Source organism: Lycorma delicatula, chromosome 2, assembly GCF_047948215.1.
Source record: "Lycorma delicatula isolate Av1 chromosome 2, ASM4794821v1, whole genome shotgun sequence".
NCBI lineage: Eukaryota > Metazoa > Arthropoda > Insecta > Hemiptera > Fulgoridae > Lycorma > Lycorma delicatula.
The window spans coordinates 227,691,715-227,709,485 of NC_134456.1; the positions used below are offsets into that span (position 1 = coordinate 227,691,715).

The 17,771-nt window shown below is 29.9% G+C and overlaps 1 protein-coding gene across 4 annotated transcripts in view; it reads right to left on the reverse strand.

Annotated features, from left to right (window-relative positions):
• LOC142319715 (uncharacterized) overlaps window positions 1–17,771 on the reverse strand; it is a 401,182-nt gene that overhangs the window by 54,146 nt on the left and 329,265 nt on the right. For all 4 annotated transcript variants that reach the window (XR_012755261.1, XM_075357303.1, XM_075357302.1 and 1 more), the window contains 2 exons: window positions 11,680–11,859; window positions 643–783 (listed from right to left, as the gene is read on the reverse strand). Coding sequence is in view for 3 of the 4 variants with exons in the window: in XM_075357303.1 (XP_075213418.1) it covers window positions 643–783; window positions 11,680–11,859 (321 nt within the window). In the remaining variant the exon portion in view is untranslated. The remainder of the gene's footprint in view (window positions 1–642; window positions 784–11,679; window positions 11,860–17,771) is intronic.

Below are 17,771 nucleotides of genomic sequence, written 5' to 3' on the forward strand. Positions count from 1 at the left end.
TTTTACATATTATCCATATTAACATATTGTAAATCAAAATAACTCGATTATAAACAATAATTACTGCATTTATTATTTAAATAATCAAATAATTACTATTAATTAGTCGAGGTTACCGAGCGAAGCAAGCGTAGATTATGTTTTGTTAAGATTATCATAAGTTGATTTCGAAGTCGAGAATTCTAAGGTTCAAATCCTAGTAAAGGCAGTTATTTTATACGGATTTGAATATTAGATCGTGGTGGATACCGGTGTTGTTTGGCGGTTGGGTTTCAATTAACCACACATCTTAGGAATGGTCTACTTGAGACTGTACAAGACTATAATTCATTTACACTCATACATATCATCTTCTGAAATAATATCTTCGGTGGTTTCGTAGGCTAAACACAAAAAGAGAAAAAAGGGAGATTATCATAAGCTAACCAAACATAAGCTACGCTCGCTTCTTTCGCTAATCTCGTCTAATTAACGTTAAATATACATACATATTATATAGGAGTATGTTATTCTTTAACATTGGAGGCGACTAATCAAATTCATCTTAACGTATAAATTATTTACAGGAATCAGAGTAAATATAATATTTAAAATTAAATGATGCAAAACGCAAAAAAAATTCATGAAAATTGTATTATTTACCTCTAACAGTTCGAACCAGTCTTCTAGACCGACAGTGGCCCTTAATAATATTCGACTTTCTCTAGCTTGCAGCGTGATTCCAACGGTGCTGTAACTTTTTTTATTTATCCATTCAACTCTATCGACTTCGACTAATTTAATCTGTAAAAAAAAAGGAAATAAACATTAATTTTCATTAAGATATAAATCTTATAACATTTTTTAACCTGCTACTGAAAAATTAACATTAACTTACTAATTTAGTTTCATAATTTTTTTCTATTATCCATTTCAGAAAAAAAAGAAAAAAATAAATAAAACAACTTAAAATTTTGGTTGTTTAAAATAAATTTTAATTTTAAGTAAGCTTTTTAGTTTCCCATATTATAACATTTAATGAGACTTATTGCTTTTGATTATGTTTTTTTTTTGTCTTCAGTCATTTGACTGGTTTGATGCCTATCTAGTTTGATGCCTATCAAGATTCCCTATCTAGTGCTAGTCGTTTCATTTCAGTATACCCTCTCCACATCCTACATCCCTAACAATTTGTTTTACGTATTCCAAACGTGGCCTGCCTACACAATTTTTTCCTTCTACCTGTCCTTCCAATATTAAAGCGACTATTCCAGGATGCCTTAGTATGTGGCCTATAAGTCTGTCTCTTCTTTTAACTATAATTTTCCAAATGCTTATTTCTTCATCTATTTGCCGCAATACCTCTTCATTTGTCACTTTATCCGCCCGTCTGATTTTTAACATTCTCCTATAGCACAGCATTTCAAAAGCTTCTAATCTTTTCTTCTCAGATACTCCGTTCGTCCAAGTTTCACTTCCATATAAAGCGACACTCCAAACATACACTTTCAAAAATCTTTTCCTGACATTTAAATTAATTTTTGACGTAAACAAATTATATTTCTTACTGAAGGCTCGTTTCGCTTGTGCTATTCGGCATTTTATATCGCTCCTGCTTCGTCCATCTTTAGTAATTCTACTTCCCAAATAACAAAATTCTTCTACCTCCATAATCTTTTCTCCTCCGATTTTCACATTCAGCGGTCCATCTTTGTTATTTCTACTAAATTTAATGAAATTTAGTAGAAATAAATAAACAAGAAGAAAACAAAAGTAATGACTTTTGTTTTCTTCTTGTTTATTTTCATGCGATAGTTCTTGCGTAGGACTTCATCTATGCCGTTCATTGTTTCTTCCAAATACTTTTTACTGTCGGCTAGAATTATGTTAATACGTATTAACATTAATACATTAAAATGTATTAAAAAGGAAGTTTACGAAATAAATGATCGCATCTAATTTTCATCATCCAAGTATTTTATTAAAAACGGATATTTTATTTTTTAGGGAGGCATAATATTAACGATCTAATAATATTTCTCATAACCGGATTAACGCGGCCTGGAGACGATTCGGTTAGGGGAAGGGGATTATTTTTAAAATAAAATTAGAACAAATATTATTTATAATAGTAATAGAGGCGAATATCTGGAATAATAAAAATGTATCCGAAATAAATCTAAAATTTAAATATTTTACGTATTATATTCTAGGTAGAACGCTATTTTCAGCGTGATGAATAGTTTATTCGAGAGAAAAGCATAGATCACGGTTCTATTATTCACAAAACGTTTTCGAATAAAGAAAAAGTATTAATGTGTATCCTCGCTTAAGGGCAGTATATTTAAAATATTTAACCATTCCACCGTCAACTATTCAGAGCGACTATTCAGCACCTCTGGTTTAAATTGAGATAAAAAAAAAGAGTTGAGTGTATTCGAATTGCATTTTTTCTTTATCTAATATAGGCGAGATGAATTTACAATATGTCATTTATTTTAATTAATAAAAAATATAAAGTAGTTCCCATAATTAAATTAAATTAAAAAAAAAAAAAACATATAAAAAGTTTTTTTAAATGGATTTTTAATTTGCTTATCATTTTAATTTTAAAAAAACTTTTTCTGATTTTATTTTAACTTAATTTGCTTTATTATTTTGAACGTATTCAAAATAAAAATATTAAATAAATCATGAAAAATTAAATAAATCTATGTATAAAATTTTGAGGCTCAAAAATCTCAACTACTACATATCAGTTTCATTGAATTTTAGATATGCATGTTAAAATTCGATGTAGCACCTGTTTATACACTAAAGCAGTAACATATTCGTATAATAACGTTTATCTTACTATTCTGTATTGTGGATACAATAAACTTAGAAATTTACAAATAGCTAATAAAGTAAAATGTCATACTTTTTATTACTAATTATAATTAAATATTTTCCCTCAAAACATTTATCTGTGCTTGTTTTTAATTTGTAATAACGGTTTATTTGTTGTCACCACATCTATTAATTGTGCAAGTACAATAAAAATAAATTAAAAAATGTAGATAAGTAGAAAGAAAAGAAAAAAACAAAATACAATAATCATAACACTTTTAAATCTAACAAAAATATCCATTTAATGTAATTAGATTCGTTAAAATTAGACAACAATTAACCATTTGCTGGAATAAATTATAAATTACGAAAATTATCTAATAAGATTTCAAATTTTTCGTAACTATTCATACCGGTCTAACTGAAAGTTTCTTCCTTTTTTGAAATTGGTTAAGAAGGAAGAAAAAATAAAACCTGTTATTCTACCAGTTTTCTACTATAGCCCACTCTCTCACTTTTTGTCTCTCTAACACACACACACACACACACACACACACACACACACACACACACACACACACACACACACACACACACACACACACACACACACACACACACACACACACACACACACACACACACACACACACACACACACACACACACACACACACACACACACACACATAAAAATAAATAACGTAATGGGAAAGTGCAACGTAATATTTAAATTGAATATTGAATAATTTCAATAAAAGTATCATTGAAATGAAACTACCGTTTCCTGATTTATTGAAGGGTTTTTAAATAGATTCATAAATGCCACTCCATAATAGTTAACAAAGATTATTCATCAATAGAAAAAAAGACATCGATTAAAATTCTTGTCGTTAAGAAAGAAACTTCTTTAACATATTAAACAGTTAAATATTTAAAAAAAACTGATAAATTAAAATGTGATAATAATAAATTAATTTATTAAAGAGGACTTTTACTGTATAAACGTTATGAGAAGACTATATAGCATGTTCCATTGTCATTGACTGAACCACTCAGTCACTCATGTTTTTTTGTTGTAATTTTTTGGGCCAGATTTCATAAGAAAAACCTCAAAATTTACCACTTTATTTGTGTATTAAGAAGTACAGTTTGGCTTAATTTTTACGGAAGGCGCAGAAATCAATGCGAAATGTTTCGTCAGCCGACACTGGCTAAAGAAACACATTTGAACCGATATTTATGTGAACTTTCTTCTTTATTTTCACCGGTAAAGGAAATCCTGAAAGTTATTACATTTTTCGTGAATCACTATACATATATAGTAATTTTACGGGTAATTTTTTTTTTTAATTCCTAGTTATCGTTTCGACCCCCGCCAGAGCTCATCTGTTTCCGCCGACACGTACCGGCGAAGGTCCGAATAAGCAAATATTTCGGTATTTCACCGACGTATTTGTTACGTGTCGATATTCTCTAATTTCGATCTTCCATGATAACATATACAAAAAAAAAAAAAAATCTGTATCTGATAAACCTAGTTGGTTATTATTTATCTTTAACATATTTTATCATACCTCTCTATTTCTGTTTAATTTTTTCGAACTGAAGGTGACTTTATACAAAACGTTCTCTGGTTCCATTTTGGAGTCCTCGCTAGGTAAGATTGGGGATAAGACTGCAATCTAAGGATTAATACCCACAGACTTGCAGCTTTTCTTCGATGGTACTTGAAAATCCCACTCCAAAATGAAGATATTGACTTTTTAAATTTTTTAACTGTGAATGTTTGGCTCTGAATATAAAAATGATAATTATAGAAGGAACATGATAGTTTTTTTAAAACCTGTACGTCCGCTAGTAATTTAAGGAGCACATTTTAATCGCAGGAACTCCTACGCAGCTCAAAGAGAGTGTAATGTATTTTTAAGTATATTTATGATCCCGCGTTGGAATGTTTACGTTACGGGGAGTGTCATATTCTATATAAATATATTTACGTTTAAAAAATTTGAAAAAAATTATATAAAAATACTATATACAAAATTGTCACCCATATGTTCTTTAATTATCTTATATTAAACAGCAAAGTTTTTTTTTGGAAGTCGTGTTTTTTAACACGACTTCTATATTATATTTTGTTATCAATTTTGTAGTAATAGTAATAAATGGAGTAAATAACTATTTAATGTAAAATTTTCATACGACAAAATTTCTTATAATTTATAAGAAATTATAAAATTTCTATTTATTTTATTTATTGTTAAAATAATTTATAAGTTATTTTTATTTAAATCTACTACATTTGATCTTTCCTTAGAGAAGCCAACTGGGATGAGAAAAAAATTCGTGTAAGGAGTCTACGATACGAATAACAAAAATAAAAATACATTTTTTCTTTTCCTTAATGAATTAATAATTAATTCACCACAGATGCTTAGAGAGAAACTTATAACGTGTGAATAATATATATGGAATTTTTGTAGCGTATGAAAAATGTCATGCATGAACGGGATTCGAACCCGGGATCCCTGGATTAAAGGTCGAGACGCTATCACTCCTCCAAGGAGATCGGCAGAATTGCTTATATAGAAACGCCAATCGAGTTTGGTGAAATCGGAAGAATTAACAAAGAGGATTTGCTAAAAAAATAAAAAAATAAAAATTCTCGAACGGAATTTAAATGCAAAAGGAAATCAAGATCTAGGGATTGATATGAACGAATTATTTTTAGGATGTGGTTTCTAATTTGGACAACTAAAGAAATAACGACGATGTTTCCTGCATGGTTACCTCTGATCGATACTTTGAAAGCATCCATGGAGAAAAAACAGGGAAATTGGCCAAAAAGCGTTATCTGGTCTAATGAGGTTGGTGGTGTAAAACAAAGCGAAATGTTTTTATTGTTAGCTTTGTAGTAAACGGTAAACTGTGAGAAAACAAATTACTATTAACGACTTTTGATTGTTTTTTGTTACATTTTCCCTCTGTATATTTCGACTTTAACTGATTATCGTTTAAAAATAGGGTCGAAACGATTTACTTCGTCATTTTTGAATTTTTCACAATTGTTATTAACATTTACCCTTAAATAAAAACTCACCTTATTAACGACCAAAAATATTCTTCAATTTTTTTTTACCTTTTTTCACCGTCATCTTTCAAAGGTTGAATTTTGAAAAATCTAGAAATTGGTTTTTAGATATTTACATGAAAATTATACACCAACAAAGTTGATATCTACATTATTTGTTATCAAGAAATTAAAAAAAAAAAATAGCCGGATTTCAAAAAAACTTCAAAATCCATTTTAACCCTTTTAAATTCCGAATTTCAAAACATCTAGAAATTAGTTTTTAGATAATCACATGAAAATTAGACACAAAAAATTAAGATATCTTAATTTGTTACCAAGAAATCAAAAAAAAAAAAAAATTGTAAATTTCGTTGTTTCTCCATTTTTAACTCTTTAAACACGGAATTTAAAAAAATCCTTTCTTAATGTGCACTTACACCGTAAGAAGAATATGTATACAAATCTACATCAGTTTATCTTCAGTTTTTTTTTTTTGCTGGGCATTGATTATGAATCAATCAGAACAAGTTGCTTTATATACAAAGCGTTTCTAGTGACGAGTCAACAGTTTCACATCTGTGGCAAGGTGAACCCTTAACTGACAAATACGGTAACGAAAACCCTCATGAAGCTTTGTAACAAATACCTGATAGACCTAAGGTCAAAGGTTTTGTGCCGTTAGCAAACAAAGACTGTACGGCCCGTTCTTCGTTCAGGAGGCAACCGTAAATGGTATCGTATATCTGGACACGTTTGAAAATTTAATAATTCTTCACTTAGACGTTAGCATTAGTGTCAGCAAGGCAGGGCACCACCTCACTACCGCTTAGAAGTCAGAGATTTTCTTGATAGTCGATTCCCAGATCGGTGGATTGGTGGTAAAACCATCTCGCTCTCGAGATTTGACCCCGCTAGATTTTGTCTTATGGGATTTAATTACAGATCCGGTTTGTGTACCACCTTTGCCTGCTGATCATGTTGAGTCAAGACTTCGAATTAACGCCGCAACTGCAGAGGTAACGCCCGACAGGCTGGCTACAATGTGGAATGTAATCGTCTTCACGTGGGATTTATCCCGCATTACAAATGGAAGCAATATCGAAACAAATTGAATGTTGGGTGACAAACTTTATGAGTTTTGCTATGAAATGAAGCCTCAACCGAATCTGAAAGAGTTATCTCAATAAATTTTTATATGCTTTTAAAGTTTATTTAATCTTTTAAAATATAAAATTTTTTTAAAATATATTTTTCTACATCTACAATTAATTTTATTAATAAAAAAAAATCACGCAAAAATATTCAATGTCTGTAGAGAATCCAAGGATTATAAAGAACGTGTTTTTTTTTAATTTTAAAATTACTTCTTTTTGGTAATTTTGAAAACATAATTTTTTTCACTTTATAGATAGAAATCGTGCTAAAAATATATTAAATATCTAAATAATATTCTAATCAAAATTTTAAATCATTCGTAATAAAACAACCATAAATAATGAAGAAGAGTAGTTTTAACTTTTCTATTCCAGAATATCGAAAATACAAAAATTCTTTGTAATACATAATCAATAGTAATAATTAAAAATATAAAATTTAATTCAAAAAATACTATTACATTATTGTAAACAAATCTGGTTCTCACCCGTATCAGCTAAATATAACTGAAAAGGTCGTGATTTGATATCGTGTTGCAACTTACATACAATTTTGACATTGAAATACTGATATCATTACCCGACACAGAAAACAAAAATGATATAAGATATGAGATTATTAACGTGCTATTTTTGAATACTATGCAGACGTAGATTCAGAAATATAAACTGACTCGCATGAATGAGCTCACGGAGTTACAGCACTTTATATAATATAAAACCTCTATAAGACAATGTAGTATTTATTTTAAGGAAAAAATTTACTTTTACCTATTAAATTCCTCTTTCACGATTAAATGTTTATAATGTAGAAAAAGAACACGACCTAAAATGAAAGCATTGTAAAATATTTTTACACATTTTCTTGTTTAAATAAAACCGAAGTAATGACTATGTAGTGTCATTAATTCATACAAAGAAAATCCCACAGTTACTTCATTAGGAAAACCCAAGAGATCCTGCTATATTATTTCTTGATCTTAAGGGAGCGATGTTAACTATTCACTTACGGGAAATATTAAGAACTATCAACATGGATAAATACAAAACAAATAAGTAAATAATAAGACTTTATTTTTATTTATTTTTTACATAGTAAGAATAAACAATAGATGAGGACAAGAGAACTATTTACATACTCCTGTTATAGATGAATGATAAATTAATTTTGTACCGTGTAAAAAATGACGTATCTGACGGGAATTCGAATCCTGGACCTCCGGATTAAAGACCGAAAAACTATCACACATATATAAGCATAATAAATGTATAATTTCCTTATTTTATGTAATTATACAACAGTTTATCATAAACTGTTTTTTATACCTTTCGCTTGAAAACGCCAGTAGCAAAGATGGCGACCCTCTCCCCGAATAGAAAGCGTTCTGTGTTTTGCAGTTTGCAAACTGTGAATCTGTAATTACCGTTCAACGTGCGTTCCGTTGTGATCCCTCGAGTGACAATAACATTTGTAGATGCTATAAATAATTTGTATTCATTTGCTGTATTTTTAAAGGAAAGAGTACAAGACGACCGACTGTGTCCGAAAACAATGTTGAACGTCTAAGAGAGTCTTTTGTGCGCAGTCCTAGGAAATGTTTTCTCAACTGCGATACGATCCAGATAACTTTATTTGGTAACAAGAGGGTGCGCCTCCTCATCGGTGTAACGCTGTACGTGATTGGTTGAATGAAATTCTCCCCGACCGCTGGATTGATCGCCAGGGACCAGATGACAGGGCTTGTATGCCGTATTCTCCACGTTCGCCCGATCTGACTCCGTGCGATTTTTTTTTCTTTGAGGGTTTATAAAGGAATAAGTGTCTGTGCCACCGTTACCAGCTGACCTATCCGACTTGAGACAAAGGATTCAATTACTCCAGACTTGCTGATTAAAGTACGGGATGAACTCTCCTATCGGTAAAATGCGTGCCGTGTGACAAACGGTACAACGAAAACTTATAGGAAAAACTATTTGAGTCGCTCTTTCATTTCACGTATAATTTATCAACGTAAGTAAAACGTAATAAACATAACTTTAAAACACGGATATTCATTTTTAACACCCGGTATTTTTGTGATGAATCCCGTTTCATGTTTATATGCCGAAACAAGCGAAACGAATATTGTAGTACACAAAATAGAAATCTATATATTTTTACAGAGGAATTTACTTTAATTAAACGTATTTGTATTTGCTCAATATGTTGTCCAGATTTCATACTAACACGAACGGTTTTGGGCGAACTGACATTACTCAGTAGTTAATTACCAAAAGTAGCATATCTTTTCTCAAGAATACGGAACTAGGTTCCTAAAAAAGAAAAAAAAAGAATGAGAAATGCGAATTGTTTTCCATAGCTTTCTTAATAAACTGAATATACTGTTCAAGCTCATAGATATATAATAAAAAGCACTAAAAGTGATATTTTGCTCTACTTATTCTAGAGGCTGGTTCTATAGTTATGATCATTACTTTCAGGGAAATACGGGTGTAATTAAGTCTTTTTTTAATTCAGACCTTAACGTTATAAAAAAAGACTGGGAAAAGCAGTGTAAAGCACAAATTAATATTTCTTTCTATGAAAAATAATGCAATATTATATCTTGTCTGCATTCATAAAAGAAATCTTATTATAAAAAACTTTTATTGATCGTATTACAACGGGTCAAATTAAATTTTTAATTTAAAAAGTTAAGCATTATTTATACCTTAATGGAATCGCATGATTAACTACCGAAATTCACTTACAGGTTAACGTACAATTATTAGTGTTTGGGTCATTAATTCCAACATCAACTGTTGGAATTGTTATTAACTGTTGGAAGATTGGATGTAATTCTAAAGGTAACAGGAAATAAAAAAGTTACTACGGGGCATTTTATCTCGTTTTATTACTACCGCGATTTTCCCATTTTTTGCAAATTTGATTACTTATAACTAGAAAACGAAGGTATTTATCAACAAAAAGGTATCACCATTTTTTTTTTGTCGTAAAGCTTTACATTAAAATCATGTATCACTTGTCCGTCCGCTTTCCTATTTAAAAAAAATGTGGACAACATATAACTTCCTTGTATGCCTATTAAATTACATTTTTTTCTCCCGTACCTAGGAGGGTATGGTAAATTACATTTACCACACTTTTTTAAAATGAAAAGTACGTAAAATTTTATTTCATTAAAAACTTCTGATATTTTTAATTTTTTTTTGTTATTTAATTATTCATCGTAAAAATGTTTTTTACAATGAGATGTTAATACTTATTAATAAATCGATATATTTAAATTTAAAAAAAAAGTTTAAAAAAAGGAGGTGAAGTCTGATTCGAACCGATGTGCTTTCCCCTAAGATCCAAATATTTCATTAAAATTTTATTTGACTACAACTCTGGAACCAATGAAAATAAGTACCACTTATGATATATCGTTGAAAAGCTCTCAATGAGGACTTACTACTGCAGTTAACAAAAAGTAAAAAATCTAAATTTCTTTTGATTTTGGGCTTTTTTGGACACTTTTGGTTCAGTCGACTGCAATCAAAAGTGGAGGTGCACAACTAGATATTACAACAGTCCTAAATTCAAAATTTCAACATCCTACGGCTACCCGTTTTTGAGTTATGCGAGATACATACGTATGTACAGACGTCACGCCGAAACTAGTCAAAATGTATTCAGGGATGGTCAAAATGGATATTTCCGTTGAAATCTGAAAACCAAAATTTTATCGCGATCACAATACTTCCTTAACTTCGTACAAAATAGCAAAATGTTTGATCATTGTAGCGGATAATAATTTCAAACACCATAAAGTGATAATTTTGTAACTGTATGAAGATCGCACTTGTTTCTTCTATCTCCTAGTATTCCTCAGTTTTGAAATAACGATGCCGTTTCCATACTTAATCATTCTGTAAGTAAATACGAGATACTAAGTTCAATAGTTTTTTCAACAAAAAAATTAGCAACTTCTTTGCAAACTAAAATTAGTCGGATGCTTAACTTAACTGATCGTTTCGTTTCCTGTATTCTTTATGAACACACGCATGTGAAGTTTCTTACGATATTTTGTCTGATGGACTATCTCACCGGACCGGTCTAGTAGTTAACTCTTCATCGCAAATCACTTATTTTAGAGCTGATTTTCGACGTCGAAGGTTCTGAGGATCAAATCCTAGTAAAAACTAGTTTCTTTTCTATGTTACTTTCGTGATTGAGATACAGTTAACCCGATCGGGTTACCTGACTCATGTCGGGCTGAGTCTGTACAAGCACTTACTCATTATGTCATACATATCACATTCATTTCACTGGGCCGTGGCGGAACTGTTCAGTATTTGAACACATTACAACGTATATCATAGAAAATAAAAAATGCTGGACTGATAAACAGACATACCTTCAAAATTCAAAATGTATGAAAGATTTTTGAAAAAGGAGACATAAATTTTCTATTTCGATCTGAATTCATATCTATAATTAATTTACAACCGATAATCTCCATTATTAATTCAATGTTAATGATCAAAATACTTTAAAGAATAAACTTATTCAGTTTATAATAAATAACAAAAAATAATATTTAATAATAAAATTTAAAAAAAATTGTATAAAAAAAATTATATATACAACATACTTACTTTAAAAAGGAACTGCCCAAGATTTGAGATCTTATCTGTACCGGATGATCTTTTAAAACAGTGAAGGTAATCACGGGTTAATATGAAATATCTTTCTTTCCATCTCGAAAATAATCGTTCACGTTGTTGCCATAACAACCCCTTCTTAATAGCGTGCATCTCTCGTTCTGGTACTAATGACTGCAACAAAAAAAAAGAAATAATATGAACATAAAGTAGATTAAACATTACGAAAAAAAACAGAGGTAAATACGGCATCAATCAATAAGCACATATTATAAGAGGGAAAAAGGCGAGATTAAATCTGTACAGAAGAAAAATATTGAAAATTTGTTTATGTATAATTTTACATATAACGAAAATAAATTGAAAAAATAAATCGCGACAAAAACATGACAAATTAAAAAATAAAAACTTACACTCTTACTACCCGATCAAATAATATACAACATCAATTTTTGGGAGGAGGAAATATCTCGGAAATATATTATCATCTAAAAAAAATTTCAGACACTGGAGAAGAATTTTAAATAAATTTAAAAAAATAACCTGTTTGTAAAGCTCTTTTTCTGAGGGCTTTGTTCGTAAGATTGGTTGGTCGCTTGCAAGATTTATAATTAAATTGTTTTAAATCTTTTACCGTTGTTAGTGATAATGATTTTAAATGGATCTTTCGAAATTTAAATGAATAAAGTAAGCATTTACCCCATTTTTAATAATTTTAATTTTTATGAAAATATTAAATCTCTGACACTTTAGCTTGTAGAGAGACGAATATAATAACATTATCTACATTGGCTTTGTTAAGAATTTATTGTAATTAAATAATAAAATTAAGTTACAAAGTGAGAGTTTTATTGACGTTTTCTAAATTTAATATTACATGATTGTCATGAAGAGGAAGAGGTTGCCAGATCCATCGGACTTCAACTTTTATATCAGCGAGGAATCTATTTAATTTAAAGCCGAAATGACTCAAGCAACGTCGCGTTCCTCCCTCTACCAAGCCCAAAGGTGATGAGTTAATAATAAATTTAAAAAAAATGTAATATAAAATTTACTCGACATAACTTTAATATTACGTTTAATTTATAATACATGGTGAAACAACACTTTCGTATCAACGGATACAACCGTATCTCTACCAATAGTAAGGGTGGAAATATCAGAGGTTTATTAAAAATTATAATTTTTTATAATTATTATTATTTTTTTTTTTTTGTAATCGTAACAGAAGATATATAAAACTTGGACGATATGACTTTTCAACTTGGTTTTGCATAAAGTCATGAAAATCTTCTGGGAGAATAATGACTACAAAAAAAGGAACAAGGAATCAGAACGTCAAGATTGAATGTCTAGCTTTTGCTGAAAGCTTAGCACTCTTTTTCAGAATCAGAACAAGAAGCGATCAACAAAATTAACCAATTGAAAGAAGTAGCTGAAAAACAGGCTTGCAGATCTCCTTTTCAAGAACAGAGATGATGACAGGAACCAGTAAATATCCCAAAAAGACAATGGAAACAAAGTATGACAAAATTAAAATTACGGACCATTTTAAATATCTTGGAGAACTAATAAGTAAAAATGGAGCAGATAAACTAATGATTGAAACCTAAACACACAAATTAGAACAACAAACTTTTACACAAAAAATGTTTATAATAAAAATAGCTTTTCCAATCATTTTATACGGAATGAAAATTACAAATATAACTAGAATAGAAAGACTAGTTAAGATAGAAAGAAGAATTTTAAGAAAGATTTACGATCCAAGAACACAAGAATGCCACAGACTGAGATAAAAAAAAACAAATAATTGAAGACCTGGAATTAACAATAATATTACAAAAATTATTCAAAATTTTAAAAATCTTGCTTTAAACTTTTTAATCGTACTTTAATCAAATTATTATCATATATTGCATGAGTTTAATTAGGATTACAAAAGATAACATCATATATTGAAATGTATAAAATATCAAACAAATTTTCAATCAAACATTTACTATACGAAGTAACGAAATAGTGAAGTTTTTATTTCATTTACTTAATTAACTATCATTACTGTCACCCGACTTTTGTAACTGTGCAAAATTTCATCAATGGGCAAGAGCATGTTAATTATTATATCTGCACCCTTAATTTCCACTCTTAATTTACACCCCCGTACTGGAGGATGTTTGCAAAACTAATGGTGAAATATTATATTGTCACCCGACCTTAACAACTGTGCAAAATTTCATCAATCGATAACGTCAGGAAGTAGTTGTTAAATTAACGATGCAACATTTGAGGACAAACATGAAAAAAAAAAATGAGTTAAAGAAAAGCAAGTAATAAGAAAACGACGAATAAAATTCTACGGATACACGGTTCGAAAGAACCAATCAAGGCTAAACAAACAACTTTCAATAAACTTATAAATTATAAAGGTCAAGGTGGTTATGTTAAACAGATGAAAGAAGAGCACAAAAAGTTCCAACTTTACAGAAAATGACTGTTTAGATCGAAAACAATACAAAAATAAAATGTTTGAATTAAAGGTTCCTGTAAGTTAAAAAACTGAACAGATGAGAATGGACTGAAGCAAGAAGAGCTAAAGAGTCGGAAAGAATGAAGAATTTCTGGAAGAAAAAGAAAGAAAATATATGAAATGATATTTGTGAGGTCCTTGATGGCCTAACCGTGAAGGGAAATGGATATTTTATATATATACATATACTAGCAGACTCTATACTTCGCTATTTCTAGATTTGAGTATAATATATATATATATATATATATATATATATATATATATAAACAACTGAGAGTTTGATAAAACATTGACAAAATGAACTTTACGGAACTTCACAAAATTTAACCTTTTCCTTTCCCTTCCCCCTTTACTTTTTACCCTTTTCCCGTTCTCATATTTACCATATTCCCCCTTTCCCTTCCCCCAATTTTCCCCCTTTACTTTCCCCAAAATTTCCCCTTTTCATCCTCATATCCCTTTCTTAACCCCATTTCTCTTTCCCTTATGTCCCTTTCCCCCTTTCTTTTTTCTCCTTTCCCCTTTCTATTTTTTTCCCCTTCATCACTTTTACCTTTTTCGATTTTTCTCTTCCTTCCTTTTTCTCCGCGCGTAAATCGGTCCAGTAGTTTTTTAGTCTACAGCAGACACACATATCAGAAAATATTGAAATGGAATAGTAAAATATTTAGTATACCGTGTGTTGCTTTTACGTCCAACAGATTGAGCTGTTTTTCAAAAAAAGCATGTTTTTACCCGTCACAGGTAAGACATCTTAGGTATATAAATAGTAGGTATATAAAAATTCGCGCGTATTCGAATGCAACGTTGTGTCAAAATTTCAAAGCAATCAATCGGTGAAGAACTTTCGTATATATAAGATTTTGAACATATATATATATATATATATATATATATATATATGTATATATATAGATTGTAGTTATATAAATTTATGTAATAACATTTAATATTTTTTTAATATTTATTATATTCTAATACAGTATCGATTAATTTTGGAAACAATAATAAGGCAGAAAGCGAAACGTTTTTAAGAAAAGAATACAAGTTTTAATTTATTACTTTATTTTTGAATGTTAACCTCGGAAGTGAAAATATTTTGGTTTTACGACTAACTTTATTTCAACCTTTATTATATGTCTTTAGACGTTATTAATAAACTTTTGTAATTATAATCAACATTTTCCCAGTAATATCATAATATTGTACAGTAAAATTTATTTCTACATAATACCATTTTTAGTCATTAAATATTTGCTGATATTTATTACATTATCCAAAAAGTGAAAGTAGATAAAATAAGGTAATAAAATTTATTAATTTCTTTATATCTATTTCCGGACTGTATAAAATAGTTCCCGTTAGTAGAAAAAAAAAAAAAAAACTAACTTACGCGAAGAAATAAAAACTTAGAAGTACTATTTCTACACTAAATTTTTTTTATGAAACTTAATTAAACACTATTAAAATAATTCAAGTAGATTTTTTATTTTCATGGAATAGTATAAGAAGCTAATATTGAGTCTTAACTGTAAGTTCTGATTTCGGTCAGCGTTCTACCCGTAATATACATTTTATAAAAATACTTAAATAATCATATAATATACTAAAATAACGAATTTTCAAATTAAAAAAAAAAAAAAAAAAAAAATTAAACAGAATGAAAATAAAATCTCTAAAAAAAGAGCTGACAACACAGTTGTTTCTGATGCACGGCTTACACAAAAATACACACAACTTAATTAAAAATATTTATCTATCATTTTATTTAAATAGATTCTCTCGTTCTTTAATTCAATGATTGTAACTAAAGCACGCACACATACCGTAATTAATTCCCACAGATATGACGGTACCAATGGCGACAGGTCGGCACTAACTTTTCTTTTTGTTTCTTTTTTCTGTTTAGCCTCCGGGAATTACCGATCAGATATTACTTCAGAGGATGAATGAGGATGATATGTATGCGTTAAATGAAGTGTAGTCTTGTACAGTCTCAGGTCGACCGTTCCTGAGATGTGTGGTTAATTGAAATCCAACCACCAAAGTACACCGGTATCCACGACCTAGCATTCAAATCCGTATAAAAATGACTGACTTTACTGGGACTTGAACGCTGGAACTCTCGAATTCAAAATCAGCTGATATGGGAAGACGCGTTCACTACTAGACCAACCCGGTGGGTTGGGTCAGCACTAACTAAACTCATGTAATTTCACAACTTACATAGAACAGATTTCGCAGGCTGTTAGACGCGAGGCTTAATCTACCAGGTAACGAGTCAACCTGGCGATCCAGTTCCAGACCCAACCAGACCGAGTTACTTTTTTACACTTTAAATATTATTCATTTATTTAATTCTACCGCTCACCTGTGACATCACAACGTGACAGAGGACTACAACAGCTGCACATCAGTGCTACTAACCTTTAAAATATTAAGTAAATTAAATAAATAATTATTATTTAAAATGTAAAAAATAATTTGGTTGGCAACCCTGTGAAATTTCAAATCAAGTGTCTGGCACACTAGCGCTCCTTGTATTATTGAGGCAGTATACCCGCTTAGCCAGTAGTTTAGAATATGGTGAGGGTGCGATTTTGCCTAATCATTTTTTTTTTTTTGTTAACAAATGTGCTTAACAAAAATATGACCTTAATTAGGCGAAATGTCGAGAAACTGAGGGTGACCTTGGTGTACAGCCTCACCCGCTTGACCTTTTAAGATGAAAATTTAATGGCATCAAAGCCCCCATATACAAACGTAATGTGATCATGTTTGGTCGAAATCGGTCCAGTAGTTCTGGAAGTATAAAGTGATTTAGAGGCCAACACCGAACACACACACATGTAATATACGATTAACATCCGGAAAATTTCCATCCGGGTTTTTGGGTTCCTTAGATCTCAAAATATCAAGATTCGGTGAAAACCGCATATGCCCAAATTGGACCGATTTCAATGCTTTCCTTCTATAGTTATAACTCTGCTATAGCGCAATCTAGAGGGGAAAGTAAAAATGTAAAAATTTTTATAAAACCTTTTAATACAATGAATGTATAGGGTATTAAAATGAAGTGGCATTGAGACATGTAAAATTTTTTTAGAGTTAAGAATTTCAATGATGAAAATGATAGAAGAGTTATATAGCAAAGTTAATTCTACAAGTTCTGTAACAATATGACCTTGATTACGCGTAAAACGTTTGTGGGTAGTCTTGAGGTCAAAGGTTATACTAGCACTGGTGAGTGTATTGACCATATAAACTATTAGCTCGACGTAGGCTATTGCTGTAACCTTAAAGTTAACACGGCCACAATCATATGAAATATAAAATATTGCGTCATGGTAAACAAATATTTTACGATATATTGAAGTAATTTTTGAAAAATATTAATTTTAATACATTTAGAAATTCTGAATATCTTCATAAGTTTAACTGATAATAATTTTGTGGTAAAAACAAAAAAATTAATGTTGTATTATTTAAACAAAATATATTATATCAACCTTAATATTTAAACTGCAGAGGTTGGAGTATTAGTAATCCAAGA